Raw genomic sequence first — 20,167 nt, forward strand, 5'->3', positions numbered from 1 at the left:
CTGCCGCTACCACTACTGCTACCACTAACACTAGCACTATAACACTACCAGTACCATTATCACTGCTACTACTACTACTGCTGCTGCTGCTGCTGCCGCTACCACTACTGCTACCACTAACACTAGCACTATAACACTACCAGTACCATTATCACTGCTACTACTACTACTGCTGCTGCTGCTGCTGCCGCTACCACTACTGCTACCACTAACACTAGCACTATAACACTACCAGTACCATTATCACTGCTACTACTACTACTGCTGCTGCTGCTGCTGCCGCTACCACTACTGCTACCACTAACACTAGCACTAACACTACCACTATCACTGCTACTACTACTACTGCTGCTGCTGCTGCTGCCGCTACCACTACTGCTACCACTAGCACTAGCACGACCACTACCACTACCACTGCTACTACTACTAGCCCGCTGCTGCTGCCGCCGCTACCACTACTGCTATCATTACCAAAACCACGACTACCGTTACCGCCACTGCTGCTGCTGCCAGTAACACGACTGTACTGCTATTATATTGCGACTATATACTACTGCTGAAAAATTAGCAATTTTGGCCGGTGCGTTGTCTTTCGCTGGGTGTGCGTCAGCATTCGTTACTCGTTATTCGTTATCGTTCGTCGAGCGCGCTGGACCAACGCTATGCATTCGTTGTCATTCATCGTGTACGTCGGGATTTCACAAAAATGTGCGCGGAGCTCGACGCATGAATGTACACCCCAGAAGGACGCCAGACACGTGCAGAGCGAGCTGGACCAACGCCAGACACACGCGGAGCACACGCTGGGTACTCGTTGTATGTTTGTCGACTGAGGTGTAGCGCACACCTAGCGCACACCTAGCGTGCTTCTAACGCATGTCCAGCGAACATGCAGCGAATATGCATGGGCGTGCTGAACGAGTGCTGAACGAGTCTGTAGCGCGCCCAGCGTTCTTCTAGCGTGTTCCTAGCGTGTACGCAGCGTGTAGCCCCACCTCCTCATCATCACTTCTCCTCCGACCCTCATGGGTGATAATAGAGGTTCCTGCTGATTGTGTCTAGAAGAACCACCTCAGAAGATGGAGGATCCCGACAGGCTGCGACTACAATACGAAATCGCGGTTCTCCAACATCAGCAGAACCTCATGAAACTGGCACTTCATCAAGTCCATGTCATCAGGAGAAAGAGAAAGAGAAGAGGTCAACGGAGGTTCTGGGTCCGACCGTGGATCGGTAGGCGACAACAGTTTGGCCTGTATGACCAGCTACTTGTTGAACTCCGTAACGAAGACCAGGCAGCCTTCAAGAACTTCATGCAGATGCTCCCCGAGATGTTCGACGAGCTGCTAACCAGAGTGGGTCCGAGGATCACCAAGCAGAATACAACCTACAGAGAGGCCCTCGACCCTTGCCTGAAGCTTAATTGCCCTCACGCTGTGGCATCTTGCCTCTGGGACCAAGTATCACTCAATATCCTATAGGTGGAGGGTGCCTCACAACACCATATCCCTGCTCATCCCGGAAGTGTGCCAGGCCATCATCGATGAGTACAAGGATGAGGGGATGAAGTGCCCCACCACTCCTGAGGAATGGTGTGCCATATCTGACAAGTTCATGGAGAGGTGGAACTTCCCCCATACCTGTGGTGCACTTGATGGCAAGCACGTCAACTGCAAGTGTCCTCCAAACAGTGGTTCCCTATACTACAACTACAAAAGGTTCTACTCTGTTGTCCTCATGGCGCTCGTGGATGCTGATTACAAGTTCATCTGGGCAGACATTGGCGGTATGGGATCAGCATCAGACGCTCAGATCTACAATGCTTCTGAGCTGAATGAATGCATTGAAGATGGTATAGTCTAGGCTTCCCAGATCCCGATCCTCTTCCCAACGACAACCAAGATGTGCCCTACTTCTTCGTCGGCGACGATGCCTTCACCCTACGACCCAACATGATGAAGCCGTACAGCCTCCGGGGTATGACGCGGCCGTAGCGCATCTTGAACTAACGGCTTTCCCGAGCCAGGAGGGTCGTAGAAAATGACTTCGGCATCCTGGCCAACCATTTCCAAGTTCTCCTGAGCACGATGCAGCAGCAGCCCGAGACCGTCAAGCTCATTGTCACAGCATGCATATAATCACGCTGCCGTTCGCTGGCTGTGCGTTGAATGCGCGGTGCATGCCCGGACCATTCGTTCCGTGCGCTAGCAACACGCTGTGCATTCGTTGGATTTTTTAACATGTGCGCCCTGTATACGCGCAGCGCGCTAGCAACACGCTGTGCATTCGTTGGATTTTTTAACATGTGCGCCCTGTATACGCTCTGTATGCGCTCTGTATGCGCCCTGTATACGCTCTGTATGCGCTCTGTATGTGCCCTGTATACGCGCAGCGCGCTAGCAACACGCTGTGCATTCGTTGTCAACTCGCTAGCTTCTCCCAACTCCTGACAAAAGTTGGGCGCACAACGACGCACTGATCTTATTTTCCATTTTTTCAATGCACGGGCCGTGCGTCGCGTATGTGTGATTGGGCCATTAATATAGATATTGGCTCAATAAATATGGGCTATTAATATAGACTGGGCCAAACATATAGAATCTGTTGTTGCTGCTCCTGTCGCTAATGTTGATGACCATTGCGAGGGGTTGTCGCGGTTTTACACAGTTCTCAATACTATAAACAACTCTAAGGTAACAGTACATCCGCTATAAATTCAGTACGTTTACTAAAGGTACGATCGACTGTCTAATTCACATACTAGCTTCACCTCTCCAATTGCGTATGTCAATAACGTGTTTAAAACAGCGAGCCAAATAATTAAGAGCCTGAGGGATCAATTAAGTGACAGAAATAGCACTGAAAATGTAGCCTACAGACACAATACCCCTAGCTAGCACGTCTAAATAAGGAATAACGCGTTGGCTTTGGTCTCCTGGATGCGAACATATGTCACTAGAGAAGAACTATCCTTTCAATATCAGAAAAGCACATCAATCTCGCCTTAGAAATGTCAAATAGGAACGATGGGTGAAACCATTTTACTTCCATGCCGCCATTCTTCATGAATAGACAGATATTGCCATTACGAATGCCATTCATGTTATTGTACACGCTGCATCTGACTATATGTACATTATAGAGATGAGAGGAATCCGTGTCTATAATCCTGGTCTAATTACATACTGACCAGGATTCAGTGGCATATGACTCGTGTGTTATCTCGGGTGAATAATGACAAGGTTTGTCATTATATTCACCCCTAGTATTATGAGAGAAATGGGAACACATTTATATCAGAAGTATAGATAATAGGGAATTCCCTATTATCTACTTCTGTTTATATGACATTCGTATATATATATATATCAAGAGCTAATAATAGACTATTTTAATTAATAATAGCTAATTAATAAGAGCTAATATCAAAAGTTAATAATACCTATTACCTAAATATATATAGGTATTATTAGCTCTTGATATAATATCAGGAGTCTATCAATAGAAGTAAGACAGACTGAAACTGGCAAAATTCAACATTTAGTTGCCTTATAGTCTACCTATGATTTATTGTGTTTAACTCGATAAACTTGAGCTCAAATCTTACCTTAATCATTAAACTAATGCCGTGTCTAATCGTTGGTCTCACAAAAATGACAAATCGGGAGATATCGGTTCAAACGTACAATGTGGTTTTTGAAAGTTATACCGCATTTTCAACAACTGTGAACCGAAACATAAGGGCAATGCTTTTGAAAGCCCTCTATTGCTTAGCAATGCAAACATAGCAAACAACTAGCGAGGTTTGCCAGCGGCACTTTCGGAAAGTTAAACACGACTTGGTGTTATTGATACTATTTACATTAGAAATAAAAAATTTCACATGTTTAGTATTTTTACTCCATTTTATTTTTTCTTAACAAGTATCGTTTCTAATGTAATTAACTGTCATTCGACATGGCCTTATAATAACAAACAAGGCGTGGTTTAACTTTCCGAATCCCTGGCAAACCTCGCTAGTTGTTTTGCTATGTTTGCATTGCCTAAGCGATAGAGGGCTTTCAAAAGCATTGCCCTTATGTTTCGGTTCACAGTTGTTGAAAATGCGGTATAACTTTCAAAAACCACATTGTACGTTTGGACCGATATCTCCCGATTTTGTCATTTTTGTGAGACCAACGATTAGACACGGCATTAGTTTTACATGATTAAGGTAAGATTTGAGCTCAAGTTTATCGAGTTAAACACAATAAATCATAGGTAGACTTAAGGCAACTAAATGTTGAATTTTGCCGGTTTCAGTCTGTCTTACTCCTATTGATAGACTCCTGATAATATATATATATATATATATAATATATATATCATGAATGAGCAACAACAAAAGCAACGGGGAAGTAAAATCTGGACACATGAATGCTGCATGCATGCTGAATAGTGAGAGCACGGGGGAAAGTGGGGGAACTTACCGTCAATACAATCCTCCCCCGCTACGCACGCGTCCGGGCTGATCAAACATCCTGCAACGAAGACGAAGCACGCATTATAATTACCGTCCTCGCCTACACTAATTACGATATCAGTGACTATGACGAGCTATGGCAGCGGCAACATCACATCCACTCCGGTTAACTAATCCACTAATTGCTTCAAACCATTTGGAGTGAACTAATTGTGCACGTACGAGCTGCGGGCACAAAATTTACTTGGCAATCTGCATGCCCAACTTCCCTCTAAACGTATTTGCACCGGGATGTTGGTGTATAGATGGATGCAATAGATCGAATGCAATATACGTAATGCAAACACATTAAAATCCATAGATATTAGGAGTTGTAATGATAATGCAACCGATAATTTGTGCTATGCATAAAATCAGGAGTTACTCTTTATTTTAACTCCTGATAAAATGAATGAATAAACGAATGAAACACTGAATATTGTAGATATACGCCGTACTGAGAAGGAAATCATATATTAAAAACATTGATTATATGACACAGAGACCACCTGAGAGCATGCGCATGCGCAGGCACCCAGTAGATATTACGCTAAAGCTCCTGACCCTTAGACCCATTTACTATACAGCATAACCTGGTCCTAGCTGTGCGACTTGCCATATCTTCCGTTACACTTAAGCTGGTAGCACAATTTTAAAACCAATTGTAAACATTCTTCATTACTTCTGCTTCGTGTAAGTTGAGGGAAACTAACTTTCTGTTATGCAGAGGGGGGGGGGGAATAGTCAAGTCCATATCCAGTTGGGAAAATCCAAGAAAGGGATCACTTGTGATAATGGTCCATCGCCGTTTTTTCGCGGTGCGCAAAAACAGGAAAAAAGTTGTGGCGGGCTGTGACATGTGTTTGTCGCGGCGCACCACCATTTTTTATAAAGTATAAATGTAAAATAAAATGAAAATTCAAAATAAAAATGCTTGACATGTGTTTGACATTTGTGGCCTTTTATTGTTCGCTGGAATATATCAAAGTACATCAACAACCATGGCAAATTTAGTAATTTACTGATATACATTTTAAAATATGACTGAAAAATGTTACGACCGGGACTTTCTGGACTAATACCGTGGCACCGGGACCAGCATGTCGTACCGGGAGGATCCCGGTGAGACCGGGACACTTGGGACGTCTGCTGTTATACCTCAATGACCACTAATCATACAATGACTTAGATGCTGCCAGAATATGTAACGTATTTTTACAGCGTTAATATTGCCTATCACGCATGTGTGTAGGTTATATAAATGTTGATTTATCAACTGTAATGGGAACGTTCGTTGGAGGGTACTATTGTTTGCCCGACACTCAAAATACTGCCCCGACAAATATGACTATAAAATTACATACATTACGCTCATTAAAGCAAACACCATGTACGGTTGAAAGACTGAGATGCTTTCGCTAATAATTGGAGATTAATTGCTTACAATTCAGTTTAAAAACAAAACTGACAATTAAATCTTATAAAATCTCGAATAAATTAAGACACACACTATGTTATGCTGCATTTAAGCATCATCTCTACGTAAACCTAATTATATTACACATAAGAGCAAGAATGATGAACACAGTTGGAGAACATTGGCTAGTGACTATGTTTATGGCATGGCATATATTTGTATTTATGATTTTATTATATTATTATAATAGGTCTTATTACCTTACACTTATTGTCATGTACTGATAACATATTGTGAATGCAATCGTGTGCAGATATTTTTATGTTGGCACAGCATATCAGTAAATATTCCATAGAAGCGTATAGGGCTTCCCGAGAGGAAAGACATATGCTAAAATTCCAATTCCAATAAGGAGTTTTGTTCTAACCAAGATGATTATATACTCATCGTTTGTGTTCATGCATGAGCTTACGACTATAGGAAGGCAGGCACACAATAACATGTGTACTTGCATGGCTTCTAATCCATAAATCATACAAAATGTAACTACTTTATTTACGAAATGATGACACGTGACCAAAGCAACGAATTTCCATAATTGTTCAAATGTTTCATAGACCACAGCATTTTATTTCACACATTCCCCCTAGTATTTCAAAAGCCGTTTAGAAGCTTCGGAATATACAGCAAATGGACATGCATGTAAGGTACATTCATTTGGTTTGGTATATATGGTTTCATTCTTTATTTTCCATCAACTCACAGTCAAAATCTTCTACGGTTAAGAACCTATACACGACATCGCCTTGATGCAAATGTAATAGTAGTAGTAGTAGTTGTAGTAGTGTAGTGTGGTAGAAGGATGATTCGCAGGTGGGAAACCTAACAGTGGCTGCGACGTGAACACTCCTTCTGCGGCAACCTACAATGATGGCCCCCTTGATGCAAATGACCAAATGGTAGCAATATTGTATACCGCCAAGAGGAATAATACTACAGTACTACCATTGTCTTCCCTTCTCTCACGCTCCATACATGTAAACAGCAATAGGTTTGTGCAGAGAGTACGCTCATTTGATTGAAGAGCAGGTGGAAAAGGGTGAGTGTGGTCAGAGTGCCAACTTTGCATACCGCTCGCTTTGTTTCAAAGTATGTCATGATTTGTCATTATTAACCTCTACGATACTCCTAGGCCGAGATATTGGAGCGTAATCATGCCTCCCACAGGCCTCACGCCACCTCGAATCCACAATATTCACTATGCTTAGAACTCGCCTTTTGCGGGTCTGGCTATCGTTTTCCGTCGCCGCTTGGAGCGCTGATAATTGATGTCACATGCCCAAATTTGGTACTCTTACTACACCATATAGTAACTGAGCTGCGTTGTAGAGACTTAATTTAGAAAACATTGCCGGCTCCATCATGACCACAGGCACTTGAAGCGTTTCAATAAAATATAATGCTAACTAAATACGAATGTTTCTATAGCCTATAGGCCTACTCTCTTTCACCATTTATTAGCCAACAATTTCCTAGTAAATTCCGTCCACATTCCACGTCCACATTACAGCTGCCGGATGCCAGCTCTCTCGCGGCGCGACTGTTGCACGCTATACACTATATTTGTTAGGCGAGCAAACGACACACACCGTGGAAGGTTTAGATGGTGTGTCGGTTATGTAGGAATGGTGTTGGGGTAATGCATGACACAGGAGCCGGGCGATGTCGCGGTCGGCACGAAGATCAAAGAGAGCGACTCGAATTGCGCCAGCTAGGCTGGGAATGAGTAGTCCATTGAATCTTCAGGAGGTGCTGACAGGCACGCGGGCTGGGACCCATGCGGGTAACGTTATGCTTGACCGATATATTGGGCCGCGTTGACACCTGGTTCCGAATTGGTCGTGGCAACTTGACCCAAGTGCCGCCACACGCAATCCGCAAACCATATTAGGTTTAGCGAATGCGATAGCACGGTAGCCAGATCCCACACTCTTACCATATTCGGGAGGCGTCCGGTTGGTCAGAGTTGGAGGCTAAAGAGGATCTGTTGACGTAGGGAGGAAACGTGGGGGGGGGGGGGGGGGGGGGGGGGGGGGGGGGACCGCGAGGCCACGGACTGGCGTGAGCGCTGCGGAATATAAAGGGGAAGCGGCTGGCTACTCAGGCTTCTATCTATCGAGACGTAGTTGAGAAAGGTGTAAGTTGCGCAAGATACGCGGTTTACTATGCACTGTATTGCTGTTCTATCGTTAGCGCACTGCAGACCTTATGTATGTATTAGCAGATACTAGATATAAAGCACTCGTGAACGTTACTTCTGTGTCTTGTCGCTATCTCTCTTCTGTAGTCTATTACAGATATTCACAGTCGTAGCGCACACTCAGCGTCTACCCAAATATATATAATTCAAACAGTCACTGTTGCACACTGAGCAACTGGCGAATTAGTGTGTGTGCATAGAGCATTTCACGGACATTGACAGTAACACTAGTCGGCGGGCATAATAGTGAAACTGAAAGAGAGTACGCGCCTTATAGACATTAAGAATTTGTAGTTACTAGTATCTACTATTAGATTTCGTATTTATTTAGCATTATATTTTATTGAAACGTTTCAAGTGCCTGTGATCATGACCGGCATTAGCTGTGCTAGAAAAGATAATGGGAGATAAGAGCATAGGCGATGCCCCCGAAAGTCACCGAAGATAACCGAAACGCCGGTCATTCATAAAGTTATCGCGGAAAAAACCGAACTATCACGAAGCGACTTTCCTAATAACCCGCAAAAGGCGAGAAGGATAGTGAATATTGTGGATGCGAGGCGCCGCGAGGCCTGTGGGAGGGGAAGTTTACGAGCCAATATCTCAGCCTAAGAGTATCGTATTGACAAGCGGTTGGTCTTGTTATAGAGAGCAAAGAATTCTGCTTAATGCAATACCATAAAATTATTCTAGACTCGCAAGCAAAGTAGAATAATATTGCCGTGAAATAGCACTATTTTCCCGTTTTTCCGTTGTACACTCTAGGTGTATGTTATCAATGGCCGCAGGCACACGGTGCTCTTATACTTTCATATCACGTTTTTAGAACGAAAGAACAAGGTGCTGACAAAGGATAAGGTTCGTGTCAATGGAGAGATTACATGATGGTTCACATAATATCATCACTGTGTAAAGCGAGTGACAGGTGCATTAGTCTAAGGTAACCATGCAGTCGATCACCTACCTACATTATGTGCGTGCGTGCGTGCGTGCGTGCGTGCGTGCGTGCGTGCGTGCGTGTGTGCGTAAGCCACGACTCACTGTATGACAGATGTATTTGACATTACGAAGAAGCATTAGCCTTAGGTCTTCCTAATTGCGCGAGAATCTTTCAGAAGCATCAACACCCTGCTGTTAAGCAGAAATAACTCACCAGTAACCATGCAGCAGCGCGTGTGCGTGCGTGGCCACACCTACATTAGTTTACAAATATATTTCATGATTTTAGATGACAGTAGATGAATAGAGATACTCCTGATTACATACTCCTGAACACACATGCGCGCGTACTTACACATGCACGCATGCATGCGCGTACAGACGCACACATACACAAACACGTATGTATGCGCGCACAGACGTTAGCGAGCGAGCGAGCGTGCGTGCTAATTACACATAGTTCTTTCGAAATTTTACGGATTGGCAGACAGCCTAAACAACTGGCATGCCTCACTAGTAATTTCAAATATTTACGCAACTGCAATGACTGTTTCTAAACTACAGCCACTATTTCAATAGAAAACGATTGCATATTGCCTTTATGAATTATGATCTGCCAAACCAGCACCTAGACCCATTAGCAGCCGAGTGACAAGTTGCCTGATAATACCAGAGGCGAATAATAACAAATGATTTGACATTTGTCATTATTCACCCCTCATAATACTAAATACGGAGGGGGGGGGGAGGCAGCTAACGCAGCAGGAATTCAATCACACATTAAAAGTTAATGATTTTTTCGTACATGTTCTGAAATCACATGAATTAATTGTTTTACAATATTTTCATAAAAAGCAATTAGTACATCGAAGAAACGGAGAACCCAGCATAAAGGTGATAGCAACAGAATGCATGCTGCCGTATAAAAGAAAAGCCACCTTAATTTTCTACATTGAAAACACTTTTGCATCCATGCAAGTTCTCATGGTAATATATAGCTCCAAGAAACGGTATTGCTAGGGTTAGAATACCGACAATCCGAATATAGACAATCCGTCGCACAGCCTGGTCGGGCTAGGTAATATAAGAAGCTAGAGGTGGCAAACCGTATCTAAAATTCTACTTAGAACGCATGTATGAAAGCATTATCGGAGACGTTATAGCTCACCGCGCTAATACCCAATTAAATTTATCGTTCATGCGATAATTACACCTTATTTTGTTAACCGGCAGCCACGTGGGTGGTTATAAAATGTCACATATTAGTTCCATCCGAGCTTTTCAGTTCTGCACAAAATGGAAATCTATAGGACTGCACGTTACACGTTGGGAAGGAGCATATTGAAACTCTAAAAAACCCACTCGTTTCCACGCGTGCATGGCTTCGCATTCAGCCACCCACCCATCCACCCCCACACGCATTTAGACATGGTAGTGCCCTCAATATAATGGGAGTATCCATAGCAGCCGTAAAAACGGGAACCCAGCTTGAGAGTAACCATGCGAACGAAGTAGTGAATCGAATGAAGATGGACGCACTTACTGCCAAATACTCCCACAAGTTCTATTCCCTCTATATCAATTATAATTTATCGGATGTGAATGCATGCGTATTGTTAAGACACACTACAGACGGTTGCTGTATGGTTTATACCCGTGCCTACAATCAATCCACAAAGATAGGGCCCGGCCATCAACACCCACATTTTGTCATTTTTTCTTGGAACCAAATCATATGATACTCATGAATGCATGATAACGGTAATGTGTGGGCGCCTCTTAGCTCAGCAGAATGAGAACAAATCGATGAAGAAGCTAACCAGAGGCATTAAGTGAATGTAGCACAAAATGTCGCGAGACAATATGTCAGGGAATCTTGAGAGCAGGACATACTAGTAGGTGAATATCACTGAGAGAAATGAGAGCGGAAGAGGAGAGGGTGGGGGGGGGGGAATATACGGAAACTACGTTAGTGAGAGGAGGTAGGTGGGGAGAGTGGTGATTGGAAGGAAGGCAGAAAAAAGCAAGGATAGTAAGTATGGGAGTAAAGCTGAAAGTTGTAATAAATTTTGAAGACAGGATTCCTTTTCTGTAGAACTGGGTTTAAGACTTTTTTAGTTTTCCTGCTCCTCATATCCACCATTTATTTTCTCCTTCCTCCTCTTCTTATCCATTTTCTATCAACAACCTCCCCCTATCATACCGTCTCTCTATCATTCCCATCCTCCTAACCTTACTTCTCATCTCACACATTTCTGTCCAACCATCCACGCTCAATTTTTGTTTTCTCATTTGCCCCCCTTCCATCCCTGCCCTTATCTACCACCTTTCACCATTTCTCTTAAACTCCATCCCAAAGCAATGTATAAAAAGCTGTCAACATAACGTGCTGTGCTAGATTTTGCATTATTTTACCGACATTTTGTCTCCTATCACGCCTACAGTGTCGGTGTCTTGATACCAATATGCCTCCGTTATATGCCTACTCAGTCCAGACAGTTATTATTTTGTTCTGACACATACGATTAATATTCACTAAATCACGCCTTTTATATGTACATTTCTGTCTGCCAAGAGCTAAAATGCGGTTGCCTAGTTGAAGACTTAATATAAATGTCATTATAATTCGATTACATTGAAAAGATTACGTAAAATACACGTTAATACATTCATGTGCATGTGACAAGTGCTGCAGTTGCCTGGCCCAATATCAACTGGAAGGACAGACTGTAAACAGCGTGGCCGTGCAAACGAACTGATCGATGGAGCAATCGTTCATCATGCAACGAACCAACGTATCCTTCGCATAAGAAATGTCAACGTGCGCAATTTATCATCATAAATATGCACTTATCATATTGGTTACCCATCTTCCCAGCCTTTAGATTCAATCTTACCGTTTTCATATATGCCATCATTTATCTTATTTCAGTCCCACTCTGGCAATCTACTGAGCACGTTTATACGTCGTGGATGCATTCAAAATTGACAAGTTGCCTGTCAGCCAGCAGATCACACATAAAATAAGAGGCTTTTTAAACTAAAGGTAAAAAGGTATAAAATAAAGGTCAATTTTAAACTCGACGGGTGCATGCAGAATGTTTACACTAACAGTTAAGTGAATGCATGCACATCAATTCTGGTTGAGGCTCTGCTCTGTAAACGCTTAGCATGCAGTGTCCACTGTTAGAATACGGTCGATCACGACGCATAAATGGTGATGATGTTACCTAAGTGTTGTTTCTAAGTGTGAACTAAAACATTGTTAGCTGAAAAATCGCATACAGCTATACAATTAACCAGACGCACATCACACATATATATTGATCGATCACAACAGCAATGCCATTTAAATCACCATATTGCTGGCCTATTACGGTTCTAACTATTTTGCTGAATGTCATTGCATGCTCCTAAATTGAACAAGAAAAGCTTTGTAGGTTTTTGAAGTATATATGAGATGAAAGAGCCAGCTGTAATAAGACAAATCAGAATTGTAAAGGTTTTCCTCGCGGTGCATCCCACACGTTCAATTCTCAGTGTATACGAAATAATTAATGGATAATCATACATAATATCAGGAGTCTATCAATATTGATAGACTCCTAATAATATTACGTTAAAAATAAAATATAGAAAATAATACACCCAGTATTATGAACATCCTCGACTATACAGTTACCATTTACCAATTGTAGAAGCCTTCTAATTCTTAATTTCTTAATACTATATTGTAAATTCTTATATCATAAACACAATATATTTGCGTGATATCTACTAAAACTACCAGAGACAGTTGATAAACAGCAATATGCCACGTACCGAGTTTGAACATAATATCTCATCTATTTTGTTTTATTTCGTTGTTCGTGGTAGGTTAAAGTACGTTTTGAGGGTTTGGGATATAGCAGTGTGCCGATCTAGAATAACTACTACAGAAAATGGCATCTCTGTAGTAAACTGTAGACGGTTGAGAAATTGTAAAAAATATATATCATATTGTCAGGAGTGAAAATGTGTATTTATTGACTCATTGAAACATATACATAATTATAATAAATTATATATACTTATTTAGTTAGTTATTTATTCATTTGTTTATTGTATTATACTATATATTGCCATATTACATCAGGGACGATGTTCATTTAGAAGCTGTCTATCAATGTGATGATGAGATCAGGACGTGGTCTTATTCATCAGTGATCACGCCTTAGACGTGGCGAGAATTTGATGGAGGCCCGGCAGCCTGTTTATTTATCATGAATTTTTCCCCAGTTTGTATCATGCAGTATTGTCTATGGATTTATACTACAAGAGCTAATAATTAGGTATTATTAGCCCTCGATTACTACCATCACGAGATCACCAACATTTCTCTTTGTTCTCGTCTCTTACGAGTGCACACCCAACCATCTACGTTAATGTCTACGTCAGCTATACAAAGGCATTGCTGGCTGCGTGTCCAGGCATTAGCGGCTTTCCTGCGCAAATTGCACACTGTGCGCTGCAGGTGGCTACACCGTATTCTGGTTATCGCGGAGAATTGCTAAACCCGCGATTTTCATGCGATCTGTCGCCATTATAGAACCGAACGCATTAGGCCGTATATTCATCACACTTATCGATTATACACACGTATGCTAGCATGTGACAACCGCTGCCTTTCAAACTATATCCATCAGCAACTGCTTGTGTCAGCAGTGTTTATCGTTGGAACATTTTATTGTCTTCTAGAGAGGACAGTATGAAACATCCAATTCACAGGGGGTGAGGACATTCACATCTATATATAGCTATCGATCGCAGCCAATACTTTAATACTTTAATACTTTAATGCTGGGTCGGATAAGAAAGCTTATAGCTTTTTTGGACCCCTCTATGTGATATAAAGCATAGCAGTGTCTCAGGTGGTCTTTTGACCCCTCAAGATGTATAAGAAATGCTGTTACTTGTACATGTGTTTTTGGTGGTGCGCACATAAGAATAAAAATAGGACTACACTAAGTTACTAACAGGTGGTGTCGAACTTATACTGATGCCACTGGTTGCTGCTGAGCCGAGATTTGCAGATGTTTAGACTCTCTGATATGACCATTACACTTGGAAGATTGTTCCACTGGTCTACGACCCTAAATGAAAAACTGTTTTGTCTGATTGTTGAAATATATCTTTTCTTAAACAGTTTTAGTTCATGACCACGTGTGTTATTCCCACTTTTAACAAAGAATACCTTCTCATCCATGTCTTCTAGGCCACTTAAAATTTTAAAGACCTGTATCATGTCGTACCGATCTCTTCGGTATACTCTAGTGATGGTAAACCGAGCTTTATAAGCCTCCCCTTGTACGACAAGTGTTTTATGTCACATACTAATTTTGTTGCCCTTCTTTGTACCTTCTCCAACAGACGAATGTCTTTCTTCAGATACGGTGACCAAACTGGCGTTGCATATTCCATTAACGGACGGACTAGGGATTTGTACAGGGAAAGAAACATATCCTTGTTCATATGGTCAAATGAGTGCTTTATCAACCTATTATATTTATTAGCACTTGATAATTTCTGTAGTGACAGCGAGCGAGCGCAGCGTCATCGCTGCTGTAACAACCGATATATTACCTTTGCCTCACATTTCCTCACTTGTTTCTCAAATTTTAAGCTGCTATCAAACGTTACCACCAGATCACATTCTTCAATATCTTGTTTCACAATGGTGTTTCCCATATATTCTTCTTCATAGTGTAGCAATATATTGGATTGTTCTTGCCAATAATGAATATGCATAACTTTGCACTTTCCCATGTTAAAACGCAGCTGCCACTTATCTGACCAGTCACACAGTTTGTCTAAATCCTCTTGTATTTGCTCACACTGTTTCTCGTCATAAACGGCATTGAACAGTTTCGTGTCATCTGCAAATATTTTAACATAACTGTTTACAACTTCTGGCAGGTCATTTATGAATATGAGAAATAGCACTGGACCTAGCACACTACCCTGGGGTACCCCGCTTACCACGTTTCTCCACTCTGATTGCGCTAAATTATATGAGACGCACTGTTGTCTATAGCTGGCATTGACCTTTGAATCAACCGATCCTAGAAAGTCCATGATCCACAACCACAGTTTGCCGTCTATACCGTAGGACAAAAGTTTGGCTCCTAATCTCTTGTGAGGCACAGTGTCGAAAGCTTTGCTAAAATCTAGGTATATATTATCGATTGGGTGACCACAGTCAATAAACTCTGACCATTTGTCAAACACCTCCAGTAGCTGGGTAGTACATAATGTTCGTGGCCTAAAGCCATACTGTTGTTGTGAAAAAAGGTTGTTGATGTTCATATATTCCATAATGTGGTCTCTCACAATAGATTCACAGTTTACAAATCACTGAAGTCAGACTCACTGGGCGGTAGCTTCCGGGCTGCTTTTTATCGCTCTTTCTGAAGATAGGTGATACATGAGCAACTTTCCAGTCTTGGGGAATGATACCTCTTAGTAATGTCTGCTCAAAGATCATAGTAAGTGGAGTAGTGACAATTTCCCTACATTAAAAAAGAATTTTTCGGTGTATAGCATCTGGTCCCGGAGATTTGCCCGTTTTTATCTTTCTTGCGGACCATTTCCTCTCGAATCAACAGTGTGCTGATCGTGGGTAGTCGTTGAGCACATCTTGAAACCTTTTCTTGTTCTCCCTCAGTCATGTTTCCATCAGGTTTCATCAAGTCAGTAAGTAGGGGTCGAAATTAGCGGTATCCCGATATCCGCAAGATAGTAGATTCTTGTGTTGGATACCAGATTTCAATGCTTGGTATCCCGCCGGGATAGTAAAAAAAAATCGTCAAAATCGGGAAAGTTGTTGTTGAGTTATCAACTTTATACGGCAGCGCATCTGAGCGAGTGCGCGCGATCACCGCAGGCCACTCTATACAGCAGGCATAGCATATTTGCAAGCGCCAGCGTAAATGTGATGTGTATACATTGTATCAAGCGAACCAGACAATGCGTCTAGACAATACGTCTGCAGTGTACTGTGGAGGCGTATGTAAAATGAATGCGAGCGATGAGTTTCGAAGGCAAACAATTGTTAAAATTACTATCCAAAAAATGGGATACCAAATCTTTGGGGGGGATACCAGATTTCAATACCTGCTGGTATCCCGAATGGATACCATAATAAAAATCTAATTTCGACCCCTGGTAACACCAGAACGTGTTTTTGTCTTTGACTTAACATATTTCCAGAACGATTTCATGTCTCACTTGCATTTAGGGGCTATCTTTCTTTCATAATCCGCTTTTGCTGAACTTACACCAGTTGTGCACTTATTCCTTGACAGTTTGTATGCATCATAATCCTTATATGATGTGGAATTCCAGTATTTTGACCAGGCCTTTCTTTTACCTGCCACACTGTCTGCCACGTCCTTGTTCATCCATAATGGTCTAGCACGACTTTTCCCTCGGCTCCTTGTTTTGGGAATATGTGTTTTCATTGCCTTGTCCAAAATAACTCTAAAGGCAGACCAGTTGGCTTCCACATCATCAGAACATAAAACCTGTTCCCAGTCTATTAGTCCGAGATCACTATTCATAGCAGCATAATCACCTTTGTAATATTGGAATCTAGGGCGCACGTTCTCACCAGGTTTTAAATAACAGTTGAAGTCAAACAACAGGATACAGTGATCACTATTCCGAAGCGGCTGGTCGTATACAATATCGTAATTGTCGATCATGTTTTCCTCAACAAAGACAATGAATAAATATATTTAATGTTTTATAGAAATCGTTTCTTTACGTAAAATTTGGTATGCAGTTATTCCCCACAAAACAACAGTTAACACGCTCACATGCAATGGTAGATTTTACTTAAATTGTTCTTGATAAGTGGATTATAAATTGCAGACAATATAATATATATATATATATATATATATATATATATATAATATATATATATAGATGCAAGTACATATTTTACCTGAATATAAGAGCAGGTACACGCTGCAATACAGAGCTCTGCTAATATTTCACAGCTCTATTTCACAGTTATCTGAATTCACAGTTAGCAGTTTAGCAGTTAACAGTTTCACAGTTAGCAGAGCTCTATTTCACAGTTATCGTAACATATTACAACAATGTTATATACATGTAAATATAAATATGTATAAATGTGTGCGTGTGTGTGCGTATATATATATATATATATGCATGTGTGTGCGTATGTGTGAGCGTGCGTGCGTGCGTGCGTGCGTGCATGTGTATCCCTACGTGCATGGGGTGAGAAAAATTTACCTTACGGCTTACACCTACGGATTTTTACGCAATGACAACACCTTTTTTCATGACTACCCTATTTCACAATAGCATTCCCTACGCCTACAGAGCGATGTGCGGTTACTACGGCAACGCGTGACCTCCAATGCAGCGTGCAGCTAGATTTTATTAGCACACTTCTAGACTGTGGCCGAAGGTGCGGAGAAAAGCGTCAGCACGTCGGGTGACAGTCACACGGTTTGCAAAGGAACAACGTGAGCCATCAACACAGCAGAGCTTAGGGGCCGCTTATCACAGCCACTTGGAGCGTTTCAATAAAATATAATGCTAAATAAATACGAAATCGATTTACTACCAAAGTCTTAATGTTTCTCTACTCTCTTTCTTTCACCTATTATTGCCGACAATTTCCTGTAAATGCCGTCCAAATGCTCATCTGCAACACACTGTCACACGCTGGCCGCCGCACGCTAGCTGCTGCACACTGACACATAACCTTATATATATTTATGTGTCAGTGTGCAGCAGCTAGCGTGCGGTGTACTTGTGTGTTGCAGATGAGCATTTGACTGGCATTTACAGGTGATTATATAGGCGAAATAGAGTAGAGAAACATTAAGACTGGTAGTAAATACATTTCGTGTTTATTTACCTTTTTTTTTTTTATTGAGACGTTCCAAGTGCCTGTGGGGCCGATCTCTTCAGTCTAACAACTAGAAATGTTTGTTGCCCGGAATCTGTCCGCGCGACAACGGCAGCTGTTTATCTCTACACCTAAACATTATATTGGCATTGCAAGCCAATAAACTATACTTTAGTTATTGATGTAGAAGTGTGGCTACCCCATTAACCAAAAACGATATGGTCACTGGTGCATAATTTATTCATTCAGATCGATCTGTCAATAGAACGATATTTTTAATAATCACATGCTATCAGAAAATATCAGATTTATTTACATAATCTGATATTACATTACTCTTGATATCGGCACAGATAAAGTAAATATAATAAGTGATATATATTTTGTTTGTGTGCGTGTTAGCAGAGAATGGCAAATGACATTACACGGCGGCCACGGTGTACCGCAATTTTGATTTAATTTTATGAATCTAACCTAGGCTAGAGGCTTTTAGCAGCAATGAGGCTTTTGGCAACAATGAAAAACACAAGGTATAACACCCGTTTAACATTATAACAAAGAAATTACTGCCTAGTTGCCCGGACAATACGATAATACAATACGACAATAGACGAACAATACGAGTTTTGTGGACCTCGAAAATCATAGTTCCTTGAGACCAGAGATTTACTCGATAATGCTGCCATCACAATCAGACAATAACAGTATAGTGGAGTGGCTCCTAACCTTTTCACCAACAAGGACACCTTTCATTGAAATTAATTTTCCCACGGACCTCTTTCTCGATGGAAGCAGCCGTTAGGCTATTTTATAGCTAAACATCTATTGCTATATATAATATCAAACATATATGAGCCTCTTGAAATTTTGAACTTAGTTCACGGACCCCCAGGAGTCCGGGGACCCCAGGTTGGGAACCACCGGTATAGTGTGCATGGGCATGGGTGTATCATAAATCTCACAAAGGATAATCTTCATAGTTATAATTTCAGGCATAGAAATAGATACATAATATTATACCTACCTACGTATTTCTATGGTTTCAGTATTCTTCAGACATTGTATAGAGTAATTGTTACATTGTTACAACTTACATCAGCTGTGGCCCACTCACAGCTATACTAAATCGAGGTTAAACACCATAGGACCCGTTGTCAGAAACAAAATGAGTCTTAACTTTACGATGTAATGTTTCTGACAGTGGGCCCCTGAATTCTTGGCTACATACCGAAGGGGTAATATGTTAGTTACATGGCTCACTTTAGCGCCTTTTTCGCATGATATACATTCATAATTGGTTGGTTATTATTCCTAGAGTTTAGGCTTTTTGTTATCGCGAAATGAAGCTGTATGTGTATAGTTTGAATGGGTTAAATGTCATGCCTAGCTATGAAATTTATGAATGCCCATATGCACTGAACTGAATAGTGACCCAAATTTCAGTTAATTCCAAGTACATCAACACCTTGTTTTCTGATGCCATAGGATTTACCTTGTCGTCCTGCTTTGATTAAATCTATGACCAGCTGTGCAAATGCAACATCCATTCTCTTTGGGTTCACATTTATCAACTTCTGATTAATAATACAGAGCAACGAAAACGGATATGTACAGTAGGATAATTAAAACCAAATTTAACTTAAATTAAAATAAATCAAAATTTAGTGTTATCCTGAAAGCAATGTTACTATTTTCCATTAAATTTATAATATGATTTTCCATACATGACGCTGTGAGAACAACTAGTAAAACGCAAATGCAGTGCCAAGATGACTGGCGAATACCATTCTAATGTCAGCAAGCTAAGCAAAATGAGCAATAGCAAAAACAAACAAATGGGTTGGGTGAACAAGATTAAGTATCTGATTAAAATTTACATAAATAAAATGTTAATCCCATTTGTTCTCATTTTACTGAAAATACTACAATGGTGGTTAGCAGATTGATTAATCGGTGTTATATTAAGAAAACTACAGTGTGAATGCAAAATGATAAGTAGAAGATTTAAAAAAAAACCTATTCTCCCTTCTTCTTCTTCTTCCCCTACCTACCACATTTTTCTCTGTTTCTCTCTCTCTCTCTCTCTCTCTCTCTCTCTCTCTCTCTCTCTCTCTCTCTCTCTCT

The 20,167-nt window shown here is 41.2% G+C and overlaps 1 protein-coding gene across 1 annotated transcript in view; it reads right to left on the minus strand.

Moving 5' to 3' along the window:
- The window catches only part of LOC106808477, a gene marked incomplete in the record, with an annotated part of 118,905 nt that overhangs the window by 96,773 nt on the left and 1,965 nt on the right, over nucleotides 1-20,167 (minus strand). The window contains 1 exon segment of the mRNA XM_014811215.1: nucleotides 4,470-4,520. Within this exon segment, the coding sequence (XP_014666701.1) occupies nucleotides 4,470-4,520 (51 nt within the window).

Source organism: Priapulus caudatus, unplaced genomic scaffold (genome assembly GCF_000485595.1).
Source record: "Priapulus caudatus unplaced genomic scaffold, Priapulus_caudatus-5.0.1 Scaffold13, whole genome shotgun sequence".
In the NCBI taxonomy this organism is placed as follows: domain Eukaryota; kingdom Metazoa; phylum Priapulida; class Priapulimorpha; order Priapulimorphida; family Priapulidae; genus Priapulus; species Priapulus caudatus.